The sequence below is a fragment of the Tachysurus fulvidraco genome, chromosome 17 (genome assembly GCF_022655615.1).
Source record: "Tachysurus fulvidraco isolate hzauxx_2018 chromosome 17, HZAU_PFXX_2.0, whole genome shotgun sequence".
Lineage (NCBI taxonomy): Eukaryota > Metazoa > Chordata > Actinopteri > Siluriformes > Bagridae > Tachysurus > Tachysurus fulvidraco.
Window position 1 is genome coordinate 25,791,697 of NC_062534.1, and position 15,000 is coordinate 25,806,696.

General features: G+C 47.9%; 3 protein-coding genes across 8 annotated transcripts in view; 2 read left to right on the top strand and 1 right to left on the bottom strand.

Moving 5' to 3' along the window:
* The window catches only part of LOC113651932 (Fanconi anemia group A protein), an 18,571-nt gene extending 16,088 nt beyond the window's left edge, over window positions 1–2,483 (top strand). For 3 of the 4 annotated variants that reach the window (XM_047802457.1, XM_047802456.1, XM_047802458.1), the window contains 6 exons: window positions 169–231; window positions 567–693; window positions 774–852; window positions 1,014–1,158; window positions 1,271–1,354; window positions 2,204–2,483. In XM_047802457.1, coding sequence (XP_047658413.1) covers window positions 169–231; window positions 567–693; window positions 774–852; window positions 1,014–1,158; window positions 1,271–1,354; window positions 2,204–2,278 — 573 coding nt within the window. In that variant the 3' untranslated portion in view covers window positions 2,279–2,483. The remainder of the gene's footprint in view (window positions 1–168; window positions 232–566; window positions 694–773; window positions 853–1,013; window positions 1,159–1,270; window positions 1,355–2,203) is intronic. The other variant, XR_007138302.1, reaches the window with a different exon arrangement.
* znf276 (zinc finger protein 276) lies at window positions 1,640–7,236 on the bottom strand. 3 transcript variants are annotated; one of them, XM_047802459.1, is made up of 11 exons: window positions 6,866–7,236; window positions 5,881–6,157; window positions 5,758–5,801; window positions 5,195–5,494; window positions 4,686–4,779; window positions 4,523–4,600; window positions 4,159–4,257; window positions 3,995–4,070; window positions 3,276–3,393; window positions 2,974–3,073; window positions 1,640–2,871 (listed from the first exon to the last, which is right to left on the bottom strand). In XM_047802459.1, the coding sequence occupies exons 1-11, from the start codon at window positions 6,921–6,923 to the stop codon at window positions 2,670–2,672; spliced, it is 1,446 nt and encodes a 481-aa protein (XP_047658415.1). In that variant the 5' UTR covers window positions 6,924–7,236; the 3' UTR covers window positions 1,640–2,669. The 3 variants fall into 3 exon arrangements, with proteins under 3 accessions (XP_047658415.1, XP_027016694.2, XP_047658416.1); XM_027160893.2 differs by having other exon boundaries at window positions 4,159–4,263; window positions 6,866–7,229; XM_047802460.1 differs by having other exon boundaries at window positions 4,159–4,263; window positions 4,686–4,752; window positions 6,866–7,219.
* A 2,410-nt stretch (window positions 7,237–9,646) lies between these two features.
* The window catches only part of LOC113651931 (zinc finger C3H1 domain-containing protein), a 16,507-nt gene continuing 11,153 nt past the window's right edge, over window positions 9,647–15,000 (top strand). The window contains exons 1-12 of the mRNA XM_027160888.2: window positions 9,647–10,157; window positions 10,456–10,902; window positions 10,983–11,065; window positions 11,178–11,472; window positions 12,165–12,364; window positions 12,585–12,702; window positions 13,072–13,166; window positions 13,241–13,438; window positions 13,565–13,735; window positions 13,927–14,061; window positions 14,138–14,256; window positions 14,922–15,000. The exon at window positions 14,922–15,000 is cut by the window's right edge and continues 50 nt beyond it. Coding sequence (XP_027016689.2) covers window positions 9,791–10,157; window positions 10,456–10,902; window positions 10,983–11,065; window positions 11,178–11,472; window positions 12,165–12,364; window positions 12,585–12,702; window positions 13,072–13,166; window positions 13,241–13,438; window positions 13,565–13,735; window positions 13,927–14,061; window positions 14,138–14,256; window positions 14,922–15,000 — 2,307 coding nt within the window. The 5' untranslated portion in view covers window positions 9,647–9,790. The remainder of the gene's footprint in view (window positions 10,158–10,455; window positions 10,903–10,982; window positions 11,066–11,177; window positions 11,473–12,164; window positions 12,365–12,584; window positions 12,703–13,071; window positions 13,167–13,240; window positions 13,439–13,564; window positions 13,736–13,926; window positions 14,062–14,137; window positions 14,257–14,921) is intronic.

A 15,000-nucleotide genomic window follows, 5' to 3' on the forward strand; every position in this document is an offset into this window, starting at 1 on the left:
GTTAATGAGCTCTGACCCTGGACCAGTGTGTGTGTGTGTGTGTGTGTGTGTCACTCCAACCCTGCTGATTTAAGATTAGCTGTATTTTTATAACATTCACACTAGCGTTTAAATGTATTTTTGCTCCTTGTTACACTGTGAATTGTGTGTGTGTGTGTGTGTGTGTAGGTGCTGGTTTTTCTGCTCTTCTTCTACATAACAGACTTCCTCTCCGAACATCTTTCACCACAGGTATGTGAGATCTGTGTGTTTGGTAATGATGTGTGTAACTGTCTGTATGAGAAGTGATAGCTCAGTGATTAAGGTGTTGGACTAATGATCAGAAGGTTGTGGGTTCGAATCCCAGGGCCACCAACCTACCACACCTGAGCAAGGCCCTTAACCCTCAGCTGCTCAGCTGTATAGATGAGATAAATGGACGTCTCTCTGGATAAGTGTGTAAATGTGTGTTTATCTGTGTAGAAATTGTGATTAGACTGGTGTGTGTTTAGATTTGGTGATTTATTGTGCATGTATAGTGATATAGTGTGTGTGCAGTGACCTGTAGGGATGTGTGTGTGTGTCAGGTGGATCAGGGTGTGAGCCGTGCTAAAGGCTTCGGGGTCCAGCTCATCACCCTGCTGGCTGACTCTTCTGATTGGCTCTCCCTGTTCCACCAATCAGGGCACAGGAAGGACCATGAACACAGTTCAGGTGTATAACTCTGTGACTCTAACCTAACACACACACACTAATCACCAGTAATCACTGTGACCTGTGTCATTTATTCCCAGAACGGAATGCCTACACCGGTGCGGTCTCCATGGTAACCACAGATCTGTGTGCACAGCTGATGCCCTTTGGGTTGTTCAGGTGAGGCAGTAAAGTTTATTTTGAATCCATATTTAATTATGAGGTTAATATTTAATCATCTGTGTGTGTGTGTGGGGGGGGGGTGTGTGTTGGTGTTTAGCCAATAGTGTTATTGTTGAGATCACACCATACTGCTGTATGACTTGTGTGTGTGTGTGTAGCATGTTGGTGGCTGTTAATGCGAGTGTGTTGAGCAGAGTGATGGTTAGCTCAGGGTTCCTCTACACAGCTGTGATGTCATACACTGCGCTGATGAAGCTTTTCCTGCTCGGATACACTGCAGACATCAAGGCTGACACTCCGCAGGTCTCTCACACACACACACACACACACACACACACACAGATTCCACAGCACCTATTTGTGTGACAATACCGTGTGTAACCATCATTAAGTTAATTGTGTGTTTGTGTTTCAGATCCTGCGTGAATCTCAGCACATTGTTTTGAAGAGCATCTCAGTGATTCGCCTCGGCTCCGTCACTCACAGCCGGTTACGACAGGTACAGTACGCTCATTAGTGTGTGTGTGTGTGTGTGTCAGGTGTAAATATGAACGAATCATTCAGCTATAGGGTCACGGAGGAATAAACATGCTCACACACACACACACCAAGGCTTTTTCATGCTGAAGGCCTGTAGTACGTTTTCTCTGTTGTTCTGGTCCGGAGCCCTGTGACTGACCCCAACACTCCATGTTGTGTGTGTGTGTGTGTGTGTGTGTGTTTATTAACCTTCTGTAGTTTAATCCAGTGTGCAGACAGAAATATTTAGTAATCAGAATAAATCTCAGGTTCTGTGTGTTTATTACAAAACATCTGTATCAATATACACCCTGGTCACAATAAAAAAATCATCGACTCAGCCTGTTAGTCGTGGTCGTAACACCCCCCCACCCCCAACACACAGAGTTCCTGCTCTTCCTCATGCAGCTCCCCTTTGGTTGCCGTAACGACGCTCTGTTCCGTGTGTCAGACGACTCAGTAAATAAATAAATATTTGCTGTTAAAAAGAGAAACAGATAAATTTCCTATTTCCACGTGGGACGTTTCAGATTCGAGGTTTTTTCCCGTCACAGTTTTCCACAGGTTTGTAAATATTAGATTAATGACTGCTCAGTGTTTTACACGTACTGTGTGATATAAAGTGGTGTTTAGAGCTTTGTGAGGAACATTTGAGGATTTTGGTGTCATTTGTTTTGGCACCTGATTTTTATTTCCCAGGTAGTTAGCATGCTAGCTTATTAGCAGGCTACACTGTCAGCTAACACACACGTGTCATCCCTGTGTGATGTGTGCAGTCAACAGTCTCTCTCTCTCTCTCTCTCTCTCTCTCTCTCTCTCTCTCTCTCAGATGGAGGCGGAGTGTATGGAGCTGGATCCCGAGGTGGCAGCTGCGCTCTCGGCTCTGAGGTCTAATGACCTTTGACCTGCAGGATTTCTCTGTGTGACGAGAAACTTCTTGTTTGACTGTTTGTCGCTCGTGATAAACTCACTACAGGAGGATTGTGGGTAATTATAGACTGGTATCTGTATCTGAAGTCCAGGCACAACAGGAAACAGGAAGTAAACAGACTTGAGGGTCTTTACAGTGATATGAAATGTAATAAAACACAGTGATGCATCAAAGTGCACTTAAGTGTGTTTAGTGGTGGCTGTAGGGAGCATCAGGGACCGCTCAGTTCTCCCTACAGACCTGTGTGATGCTCTGTTCACAGGACCAAAGGGTGACCTGTGTACTAACACACACACACACACACACAGCCTCAACATGCTCCATACTGAGGGGTGTGTGTGTGTGACACCAGGCCACACAGCTCTCAGCTCACGTCCGTGGTGTGTGTGTTGTGCTCCTGTAACAGAGGGTGCACCATGCTCATGTGGACATTCAGGTTGTGTGCTTTCTCGAAGCGTCGCTCACAAACGCTGCATGCAAACTCCAGCTCTGCCTCAGCCTTGTGCTTGGTCATGTGATACTTCAGAGACGCTCTCTGGCGACACTGGAAACCACACACTTCACACCTGCAACACACACACAGGTAGGCTGGAGTTTTATAGGTTACTAGGTGGTGTGTGTGTGTGTGTGTGTGTATGTGAGAGACTGTTAGTGAAACACACACTCACTGCAGTGGTTTTGCTCCTGAGTGTCTCATCTGGTGCACAGAGAGATGTTTCCTCTGTTTAAATGTCCGACCGCATTGATCACAGATGTAGTTCCTTACCTCTGAAACACACACACACACACACACACACACACACACACACACACACACACACACACACACACGGTTATATACACACTCCATATAAATCTACATGTTCAGATCTTCATTCGCCTACATTTTTTCATCTGCAGGTTGAAATATTTTCATATTCCAGGCATTAGACTTACACACTTACACACACACACACACACACACACACACCTGTGTGAATGAGTTTGATGTGCCTCTGTAGGTAGCGGTCGATCATGAACACTTTGTGGCAGCCTGGATGAGGACAGGGTCGTTCCCTCACTTCTTCATGGTGCTCCTTCACGTGTTTCTGTGTACGTACATACGTGTACACACACACACACACACGGTTATGTATTCCTTATAACTTTTACCTATTTGACTGAACACTTCTCTAAAACATCACAAACTTGAAATCAAACTGATTTGTAATCGTCAGCTCAGGCTTCGTGTTTTCTGTTTATAAAACAATCAGGAATAAAAAGAGCTCTATGGTGCAACAGGGTAGCAGAGAGGGCAGAAGTGTCTGGGATCTATAGGCAGGAGGGGTATATGCTCCCTCCCCTGTCAATCACAGCCACACTAGCCAATCATGTGCATCTATGAGCTCCTGTATGGGAAGTTCCTCTGGGTGTGTTACTTTGAAAAGATGCTTTTGGCTTTGTGTCCCAGAGAAAGCACATGGTGGGCATCACCCTCACGCGGTGGGCATCACCCTCACGCGGTGGGCATCACCCTCACGCGGTGGGCATCACCCTCACGCGGTGGGCATCACCCTCACGCGGTGGGCATCACCCTCACGCGGTGGGCATCACCCTCACGCGGTGGGCATCACCCTCACGCGGTGGGCATCACCCTCATGCGGTGGGCATCTGTTATATGATAGAACAAAATCTTGTGTGTGTGTTCACCTTCATGCCATCCACTCCTCTGTACACTGCTGTACAACCCTGATGAGGACATTTATAAATGGTGGGCAGCTCCTCTCTGAAACACACACACACAAAACTGTTTCATTTACTGTAACACGTGTGTGTGTGTGTGTGTGTGTGTGTGTGTGTGTACGTGTACGAACCGCTCTGATTTCATCTTCTTCTTCCACCCAGGTTTGGGTCCAGGCTTCTTCCTCTCTTTAGGCTGCAGGTTCTTTACTTCTTTACTCATCTTCTTCGAGCTCACACTGAACACACACACACACACACGACTCAGCTGTCAGCTTATAATGTGTTACAATCAGATCACAGTGGTTTATATTCACTTTATAACGCAGGCCGTGTTATTACATTGTTTTTATTTTAATAAATAAATCCTTGTTATTTTCTCCATCATAATTATAATCATTTATACTTTTAGTTGATAAAGTCTCAGATTTAGTGCAGGAAGTTTGTGTGTCCTGTAAACATATAAATAAAGTTATAATAAGGTGTGAGGTGTCTCACTGTTTGTCAGCTGTAGGGTGTGTGCTGTCCTCTGAGCTGCTCTTCCTCGTCTCCTCCTCTTCCTCACTGGAGAAATTTCTGCATTGTGAGAAGCAAATTACACACTGATCAGAACAGAGGGAGTGTGTGTGTGTGTGTGTGTGTGTGCTGCCGGGGAGCTCACCTGTCTGACAGGTCGCTGTCCTCTAAACGCTGAGCAGGTGATGAAACCTCGTCTGTTCGCTGAGCATCTGCACGATAACTTAGAGCTTTAGTGTCTAAATAAATGACAAGGTCACGATTTTCTTCACATTAAATGCTTCTTCAGCCAAATCACCGTTTTATGGAATAAATAAATAAACTAGTTGTTGTTGCTGTCATTTTTATATTCATTTAAAAATAAATGTAAACGATTCCTTATCGATGTTCAGGTCACCAAGTGTGTGTGTGTGTGTTCAGGTCACCAAGTGTGTGTCTGTGTGTGCGTGTTCAGGTCACTGTGTGTGTGTGTGTGTGTTCAGGTCACCAAGTGTGTGTGTGTTCAGGTCACCAAGTGTGTGTGTGTTCAGGTCACCAAGTGTGTGTGTGTTCGTGACTCCGACACGTGTCGAGTCCTTTAAAATGCTTTGAAATTGTAAAAACTTTCTAGTCGTTTTCTTTCGTGTCCGTTTATAGAATTTTTTTCAGCCTTACCGTTGTGAGTGTGGGCGGAGCTCTGTGTCTGCTCCCCCTTGGTGTGGGTGGAGTTCTCCTCCCTGCTTGTGATCGGTTGGTGGTGGTGTGGGTGTCTGTTGTCTCCCTGTCTGTCCCACACACCAGTGTCCATGGTGTAGGAGTGTCCGTCCTCACAGCTCCACACCACCCTGACCGTACCTCCACACCGCTCCTCCAGCACCTCCTGCAGACCAGGAGGGAAACTGCAGCTCCCAGCATGCTCATGAGTCCATGACACCAGGCGCAGCAGACAGTGAGGGTCAGAGGTGATGGGCGGAGCTACGCGAGTCCGGGGAGATTTTCAGTTAGACGTTACAGCGATCTTCACATCACCTTCATCTGAATATTCTCTATGGTGGTGTTCAGGACAACGTTAGGTGGTGTTCAGTCCTAAACTGAGCCCTTAAACTTATTACACATTTTAACCACTGAAAAAGTGAGTAAATGTTCTCCAAACTATCCAGTCAGCTCACTGACCTCAGCACAGCACTGCACACTGTGCTCACCTGCGTGTGTGTGTGTGTTAGTTACTGAACACTTACAGGACTGATCCGGTTCATCTGTGTTTGTCCATGTTGAACTGCACCTAAGAGGACAAATAAACCCCGTGACTCTGCTGAAGGACGGCTGTGAGTGAGGTGGTTCTGTGTGCTCAGTGTATTCACCTCTCTGTGCTGGTGTTAAGTGATGGTGATGAGTTGACCCGGTGTCTGAAGGCCTGCAGGATGCTGTGACACTGGTAGAACTGGTTGTGGCAGTCGGAGCAGATGTACGGTGAGAGTGTTAAGTCGTTCCGCACCGACACGCCCAGCAACCGCTGAAAATCTGAACAGAAGCCTGGTGTTGAGTGTTCGGTAGATGAAGGCCATGGGACCAGGTCACGCAGCTTCCTCGCAGAGAACCGGCCATGACACAACCGACAGATCTCTGTGTTCAGTCTGCCTGCAACTCAACACACACAATCTGCATAATTAACTGGGTTTCATACTCACACTTCTGAGTGTTCAGAAGTCTTCAGTGCACTGTAGCAGGAGGAGTGTGTCCCCCAAACTGGACCCTGTAAACTACACAGCACATGACATGTGTGTGTCCCCTCACCTGTGTGTGTGTGTGTCCTCACCTGTGTGTGTGTCCCCTCACCTGTGTGTGTGTGTGTCCCCTCACCTGTGTGTGTGTGTGTGTGTGTGTGCCCCCTCACCTGTGTGGGTGCCCCCTCACCTGTGTGTGTGTCCCCTCACCTGTGTGTGTGTGTGTGTGTCCCCTCACCTGTGTGTGTGTGTGTCCCCTCACCTGTGTGTGTGTGTGTCCCCTCACCTGTGTGTGTGCGTGTGTCCCCTCACCTGTGTGTGTGCGTGTGTCCCCTCACCTGTGTGTGTGCGTGTGTCCCCTCACCTGTGTGTGTGTGCGTGTCCCCTCACCTGTGTGTGTGTGCGTGTCCCCTCACCTGTGTGTGTGTGTCCCCTCACCTGTGTGTGTGTGCGTGTCCCCTCACCTGTGTGTGTGTGTGTGTGTGTGTGTGTGTGTGTGTGTGTGTGTGTGTGTGTGTGTGTGTCCTCACAAGTGCGTGTCCCCTCACCTGTGTGTGTGTGTGTGTGTGTCCTCACAAGTGTGTGTCCCCTCAGCTGTGTGTCTGTGTGTGTGTCCCCTCACCTGTGTGTGTGCTCCTCGGTGTCCCTGCAGTGTTTTTAGATCGTTTAACTCCCTTCATTATTTTCTGCTTCTTCTCTGATTAATCACCAAACCGGAAACAGCGCGTACAGCTTCCTCTCATTACCGACACACACCGTCAACGGTAAACAGCCGAATCCGGAAGTGCTATCTGTAAATAGATGTAGAAGAAATGCAGCGAGCGCCACAGCGCCCCCGCGGACATCAGCAGAATTGCACACGATACAATATTTTAGTGAATGAAAACGTTCTTATTCTGTAAATATAAAAATATAATTGTAAGCTTTGTACAAAAATGTCCTTCTTTACATAATTCTATAAATATTTTCAACACTTATGTTTTTAAATATAACAAGAGGAATGGTCTAATTTACATGACTGTGTGTGTGTGTATGTATGTGTATGTATGTGTATGTATGTGTATGTATGGGTGTGTGTGTGTGTATGTGTATGTATGTGTGTGTGTGTGTGTGTGTGTGTATGACGCAGGTTTCTGAGAAATCCTTGAGGTCATGCTGACACACATACTTTTCACAAAGTCACCAAAACAAGAAGATAACGGAGATGAGAATAAATTCTGTTTTGATGTAAAAAGAATGTTGTTGTACTTCATGTAACTCAAACATCAGTTTATTTTGAAACTTTGTGTTATTCCACCTGCTTGGTTGTGTGGGGAAAATTCCATTTTGAAATCTAATCCGGAAGTGCTATCTGTATCTAAAAGGTTCAGTTCTGCAATATTCAGAAAACAGAAACTCATCATCATCATCATCATTACAGCCTTGATCAAGAAAACCACAAACCAATGGTATAGGAGCCACAGCTGTACACACACATCTGGACTGCTTTCTCTGGAGGTACAACAGTGTCTGCTGTAATAAAATTGTTAGTCTGTCTCTGTGTGTGTGTCTGTGTGTGTTTCTGTGTGTGTGTGTCTATCTGTGTGTGTGTTGGAGGTACAACAGTGTCTGCTGTAATAAAATTGTTAGTCTGTCTCTATGTGGGTGTCTGTGTCTCCCTGTGTGTGTGTGTGTGTGTGTGTGTGTGTGTGTGTGTGTGTGTGTGTGCGTGTGTGTCTGTGTGTGTATGTTGGTGGTACAACAGTGTGTGCTGTAATAAAATTGTTAGTCTGTCTCTATGTGGGTGTCTGTGTCTCCCTGTGTGTGTGTGTGTGTGTGCGTGTGTGTCTGTGTGTGTATGTTGGTGGTACAACAGTGTGTGCTGTAATAAAATTGTAAATGTTGAAAGGTAAATAATTTGAATGACTGCAAGACCAGAAGTTTCCACACACACACACACACACACACACACAGTGTTCTCAGATTAGTTTACTGTAGATGCTCATATCTGTTTAAACTTTTGATAAAAACTCTTAATTGAATGAGAATGTTTTTGTTATTCAGTGTTATTTATTTCATCCTCCTTTTAATGTCAGTTTAGTTTCCCTCCCCATGACCTCTGTGTTACTGTAGTTTTATGTGTGACACTTTCAGAATGTTATTTTAATTAAAACTAATTAAACTTCATCACTGGTGCTTTATAAAGACGGGAGTGTATAAAGAGAGGAGTGTATAAAGAGAGGAGTGTATATAAGATAAGTGTATATAAGATAAGTGTATATAAGAGTATATATAAGAGTGTATAAAAGATAAGTGTATATAATATAAGTGTATATAATATAAGTGTATAATATATAAGTGTATATAATATAAGTGTTTTTTCCACAACACACTCTAATCTAGTTGTATATACTCTCAGTGTATCTCATCTCCGTTCTATACTTCTCAGTGTACATCTCTAGTGTACTACTCCTCTACGTGTCCTCTCTCTCATTCTCTCCTCTCCGTTCTCTCCTCTCCGTGTCTCTCCTCTCCGTGTCTCTCTCTCCGTGTCTCTCCTCTCCGTGTCTCTCCTCTCCGTGTCTCTCTCTCCGTGTCTCTCCTCTCCGTGTCTCCTCTCTCCGTGTCTCTCCTCTCCGTGTCTCTCCTCTCCGTGTCTCTCCTCTCTCCGTGTCTCTCCTCTCCGTGTCTCTCCTCTCCGTGTCTCTCCTCTCTCCGTGTCTCTCCTCTCCGTGTCTCTCCTCTCCGTGTCTCTCCTCTCGTGTCTCCTCTCTCCGTGTCTCCTCTCTCCGTGTCTCTCCTCTCCGTGTCTCTCCTCTCCGTGTCTCTCCTCTCCGTGTCTCTCCTCTCTCCGTGTCTCTCCTCTCCGTGTCTCTCCTCTCCGTGTCTCTCCTCTCCGTGTCTCTCCTCTCTCCGTGTCTCTCCTCTCCGTGTCTCTCCTCTCTCCGTGTCTCTCCTCTCCGTGTCTCTCCTCTCCGTGTCTCCTCTCTCCGTGTCTCTCCTCTCTCCGTGTCTCTCCTCTCTCCGTGTCTCTCCTCTCTCCGCGTCTCCTCTCCGTGTCTCTCCTCTCCGTCTCTCTCCTCTCCGTGTCTCCTTCTCCGTGTCTCCTCTCTCCGTGTCTCTCCTCTCCGTGTCTCTCCTTCCGTGTCTCTCCTCTCCGTGTCTCTCCTCTCTCCGTGTCTCTCCTCTCCGTGTCTCTCCTCTCCGTGTCTCTCCTCTCCGTGTCTCTCCTCTCTCCGTGTCTCTCCTCTCCGTGTCTCTCCTCTCTCCGCGTCTCTCCTCTCCGTGTCTCTCCTCTCCGTGTCTCTCCTCTCCGCGTCTCTCCTCTCTCCGTGTCTCTCTCCTGTATATTCGTGGATATTCGAATCCTCTCGAGAGTCGAATCACTTCCGGTATCGTGACACTGAAACATCGCGATAACTCGGTGTCGGAAATCTCGCGAGATTCTGAGACGTTCGTCTCTTTTCTGTGTCGTCGCAGTGAAGCAGCAGCTCGTTAACGCGTGAAGACCGGAAACGTGTTAAAGTCCCTCAGAAACATGCGCGTGTATTAACGTGTTTAACACACAATGGACCCGACTGTGACGTGCGGCTCTCCGCGGGAGGACGGGGAACTGGAGGACGGAGAAATCTGTGATGACGAGACGGAGGAGAAGCCGCAGGGCGCGCGGCCTGGTACCGGCTCCCGGAGACCCAAAACCTCCACACCCAGGTCCATGGGCTTGGGGAAGGACTTCCGGTCCCCATTCAGACCCGGACCCATGGGGTCGGACCGGTTAGAGCCGCCCGGGACCAGAACCAGCTTCTGGGAGCGCAGTCACGGAGCACTGGGCCGGTTCCGGTACCGGGGAAGAGCCGCAGGGGGCCGCGGGGACAGAGCGCGAGGGGCCGCGAGGGGCAGGAACATGCACCGGAAAGATTCCCCCAACTGGAAACGTATCCTTAATCCGTACATATAGTTTCTGGGGGAGGGGATTCGATCTAACAACCTCCTGCTCAGTGCAGAACCTTAAACACTCAATCTGGGTTTACCTCAGACTTTGGGCTGAGAATTTCATCTCATAACCTTTTGGTTCATCGTAGTTTAGATGTTGAAGAAACGTGACATTGTTATAATGGTTTGTGTTTGATGGTGTATTTGGTGTGTTACTGTGTGTGTGTGTGTGTGTGTGTGTTACGGTGTGTGTGTGTGTGTAATGCTGTGATGAGATGATGCTTTAACTCGCTGTATCAGAGAAACAGGGAGGCCGGATGGCGGGGCGCAAACCCACGTACATCTCCTACAAAGTGGAAAACGGCATGGACGAGAGCTTCGAGGACCTGCTGATGAAGTACAAACAGATCCAGCTGGAACTGGAGTGTATCCGCAACCAGGAGAGGAGAGCGCTGGAACCCGGCGAAGACTCGCCACACGGGGAACAAGAGGACACGCCCACCTCTGAGACGCCACCGACACCCCAGGGGACAGAGAAGAGAGAGGAGCAGGAAGAGAGGAAGTCATTCCAGGCGTTTAACCTCAGACCTCTTAGACAGAAACTGCTCACGCCAGCAGAGAGAGACACCCTGAACACCAAGACCACCCAGGGGGCGGAGCAAACAGAGGTGGGACATAACGAGGACAAAAATGAAGACGTGAGAAAGGAGGCGGAGAATATTCCTGTCCGGCCAATGACTCTGAATGGTAAAGTGTGTGTGTGAGGTCGAAAATCAAACGGATCCACAACATCCACCTTTATCCATAATGTGTGTGTGTGTGTGTAGAAGCTGAAGAAGACGAGGAAGCGGAAGAGTCCTCAGACCTAAGCATCTCGCTGACCAAAGAAACCAACAAAACTCGTGGCAAGGTATACACACACACACACACACACACACACACACACACACACACCCCGTTGTCTTCATGGACAGATCATTGTAGGCCATGAGATCTTAATGGTGTGTGTGTGTGTGATGCAGGATGAAGATGACGAGCTCTCGGAGCTGCAGTTGCGCCTCCTCGCTCTACAGTCAGCAAGTCGCAGGTGGCAGCAGAAGGAGCAGCAGGTGATGAAGGAGAGCAAAGAGAAACTGAATCGTGCCAAACCCACACCTGACCACTACCGGGTCACCACCAGGTCCGCCTCTGCTGGGAGGGGTCGCCCAGGGTCAGCGGTCAAAGGTCAGGAGAAGGGCAAACCCCCAGGTAGACCAGGCACAGAGCGAAGCAAAGCACCACTTAAAGGACATCCTGCTAAACACACTCTGAGCCCAGGTACAAATGTCTCATTAATATTCATCACCTCGTTATTATTTACCTTCTGGGTGTGAAGTTTAATATAAAAATGCGATTCCAAGCACTTTAGTTCCTCTGACTTTCTAAGTCTCATAGATCCGAGTACACACGTTTAGATTAGAGCTCGAGCTTTTGTAACGTCGCCCCCCACTGGTAGGAGTCTGCTGTTATCCACTGTGTGCTTTTGTTGTCTGTGTATTTCATCTAAAGTGTCCTTAGTCTTTACAAATAGTACACACATGGCACAGTCCCAGTCAGACACACACACACACACACACACACACACACACATGGCACAGTCCCAGTCAGACACACACACACACACACATGGCACAGACCCAGTCAGACACACACACACACACACACACACATGGCACAGTCCCAGTCAGACACACACACACACACACACACACATGGCACAGTCCCAGTCAGACACACACACACACACACACACGGCACAGTCCCAGTCAGACACACACACACACACACACACACACGGCACAGTCCCAGTCAGACACACACACACACACACACACACACACACACACATGGCACAGTCCCAGTCAGACACACACACACATTCAAACTACATTCAGATACGAAATGTAATTACAACCTTTTTAAAAAACGTTTGTTTATTTCCTACGTATCGTTGTGTCTCTGGTGGTTAGTGTCGAAGCAGGCGTGGAGGAAACAGCAGCTGCGGACGTGGAAGCTGCAGCAGGAAGCCCAGAGACAGAAGAGTGAGGAAGAGGATGAGAAGAAGAAAAGAGAGGAGGAAATCCGCAAGATACGGGACCTGTCCAATCAGGAGGAGCAGTATAACCGCTTCATGAAGCTAGTGGGAGGAAAACACCACACACACCCCAAGGTAAAGTATGTGCACACACGCACACACAACAAGGTGAGACACACACACACACAACAAGGTGACACACACACACACAACAAGGTGACACACACACACAACCACAACGTATTTTTAATTGGATGGAAAATTAGAACACCGATAAAGTGTTGGCTTTATTGTCCGTGTGTGTGTGTGTGTGTGTGTGTGTGTGTGTGTGTGTGTGTGTGTGTGTGTGTGTCAGTCTTCAGATCCTGAACACAGAAAGCTGAAGCAAGGTCTCGACTCCGCCGGTAATCTGTACCAATATGATAATTATGATGAAGTTGCCATGGATACAGACAGTGAGACAAATTCTCCAGGTGAATAATTAATTACTCTGAAGTGGGTCTGTGTGTCTGTCTGTCTGTGTGTGTGTCTGTCTGTGTGTGTGTCTGTCTGTGTGTGTGTCTGTCTGTGTGTGTGTGTGTCTGTTTGTCTGTCTGTGTGTGTCTGTGTGTGTGTGTGTCTGTGTGTGTGTGTGTCTGTGTGTGTGTGTGTCTGTGTGTGTGTGTGTCTGTGTGTGTGTGTGTCTGTGTGTGTGTGTGTCTGTGTGTGTGTGTGTCTGTGTGTGTGTGTGTCTGTGTGTCTGTGTGTCTGTGTGGGTCTGTGTGGGTCTGTGTCTGTTTGTGTGTCTGTCTGTCTGTGTGTGTGTGTGTGTGTGTGTAACAATTTGTGATCCCCCCCCCCAGGTTCTTCTCCATCACACGAGCCACCTGGTGCAGTTGTGTCTCTGTACACTGATCCAGTCTGTGTGTTATCTTTAGGCTCCGCCCCTCTCAGACAGGTAAGTTCCGCCTTCATCTGTGTGAACAGGAAATAGTTTTTATCATCACTGAGCTGTTTCTCTGCATTCTACAGGACATGTCTCAGTATTGTGTTGATCCAGTGGGTGTGGTTTCACTGACCCCACCCCCTCCTCCACCCCCAATGCCTCCTCCAGAGGATTCGGAGCGTCCACCTAAACCCCCGTTTGCTGATGAGGAGGAGGAGGAGGAGATGATGCTGAGGGAGGAGCTTCTCAAATCACTAGCTAACAAACGTGCTGTGAGACCAGAGGTAACACACACGCACACACACACACACACACACACACACACACACACACACACACACACTGCTCTTGATGGTTTTTAAATGTCTTTGGTCATTTCTGATCCCTGATTGGTTCTATTTTTCTTTCAGGATACATCCAGTAACAGTGGCCCGCCCTCTCCCAGCAGACCTGTAGCCCCGCCCCCTATCAGAACCCACACTGCTGCTTCTGTCTCTCTTGGTTTCAGCACTAGCTCCGCCCACTCTCGCACGTCCAGCAAGTTTGGCCGAGTAGCAGGAGCATCGAGAGCGCCGCTGGTGGTGTGTTACAGTAACAACTCTTATATTGTTGGTTATTGTGTTGTTTACATTTCTGATGTACTTTAAACACAGTGAAGTGTTTGTTGAGCTTCTCAGTATTAGTGTCACATTCACACATTAACACTTGGGTATCCTCCTGCCGGATGCTTGGCCCCCTTTAATTGCTGCTTACAGATGTGTTGTTTTTCCAGCTGCCGCGACACAAAGCCGTGGTCGTTCGTCTGAATGCGTCTGATGACAGTGACTCTGAGATGGAGGCGTCCAGTTCACAGTGTGTGTTTGGTGGTCTGGAGTCTATGATCAAGGAGGCACGGAGAACCGTGGAGGTGAGAGTAGAGCACATGGTGTACACTTCACTGCTCTGTGTTATGAGCTCACCTCATCTTTTATTGGGTGATCCAGGCGGCGAGACCGAGGCCTGTTCCGGTGGCTGAGAAGGAGAACAACCCGCTGAGGACACCGGACACTTTACTGGAGGGAGCGGCGATGGAATACCGCCTCCTGAGGGCGGAGTTAACCAGGTGACTCGCACATAACGACCCTGTGGCACGTCGAGAATCGTATGGGATTCCATTTGTAGAGATATTATCTGTGTGAACTGGGCCACAACCTCCCGGTCAGAACTTAGTGAGTTCTCACCCACAGCTGCCCACCGTAACCAGGACAAATGAACTCCTACATGACGAGGTGCTGTGTGTGTGTGTGTGTGTTGGGAGTTAGTGTAGGTGTGTTTGATGAGGGAAAGCATCAGTGTTGCCGATGGTAACAGAGAGCCACAAGGTGTTCAGCAGGAGACATGGTACCTGAGTGAGAGGGGTGATGTAACAGTATGGTGTCTCATCAGTCTGAGTGACAGAAACATCACCAATCACAAACTCTGCTTTTTGTCCTCAAGTCCGTTCTGTTCACCATGAATAAAGTCCTGACATTAGGTGTCATTAGGAGACGGGATCAGGGTGTGTGTGAGGATACAGACAACATGATGAAGCATGTTAGCTTGTGATGAGCTGCTACTGTAGAGCAGGACACGTGTGCAGGCCGAGCCAACGGTTCATTACTATCTTCTACATATTCTGCCGTATATCAGAGGGACAGATGAGTGACAAGCTGTAAACACTGATGTAATTTCTCTTTAATGTAAATCATACAATAACTTTGCTGTTTAACACAATGCTTTTTTTCACAGTTGGGAGAATCGACGAATCAGGATCTCCGATTGTGCCTCTCCATCTCCTGTTGGATTTGACTCCGATGTCGTCGTGCTG

Coding starts and splice junctions, on each gene's coding strand:
- znf276 (XM_027160893.2), bottom strand. CDS start 6,923: ATGAAGGGAGTTAAACGATCTAAAAACACTGCAGGGACACCGAGGAGC. Junction 4,601..4,685: donor GACAGCGACCTGTCAGACAG/GTGAGCTCCCCG, acceptor CTCACAATGCAG/AAATTTCTCCAGTGAGGAAG. Junction 3,074..3,275: donor CATCAAACTCATTCACACAG/GTGTGTGTGTGT, acceptor TGTGTGTTTCAG/AGGTAAGGAACTACATCTGT.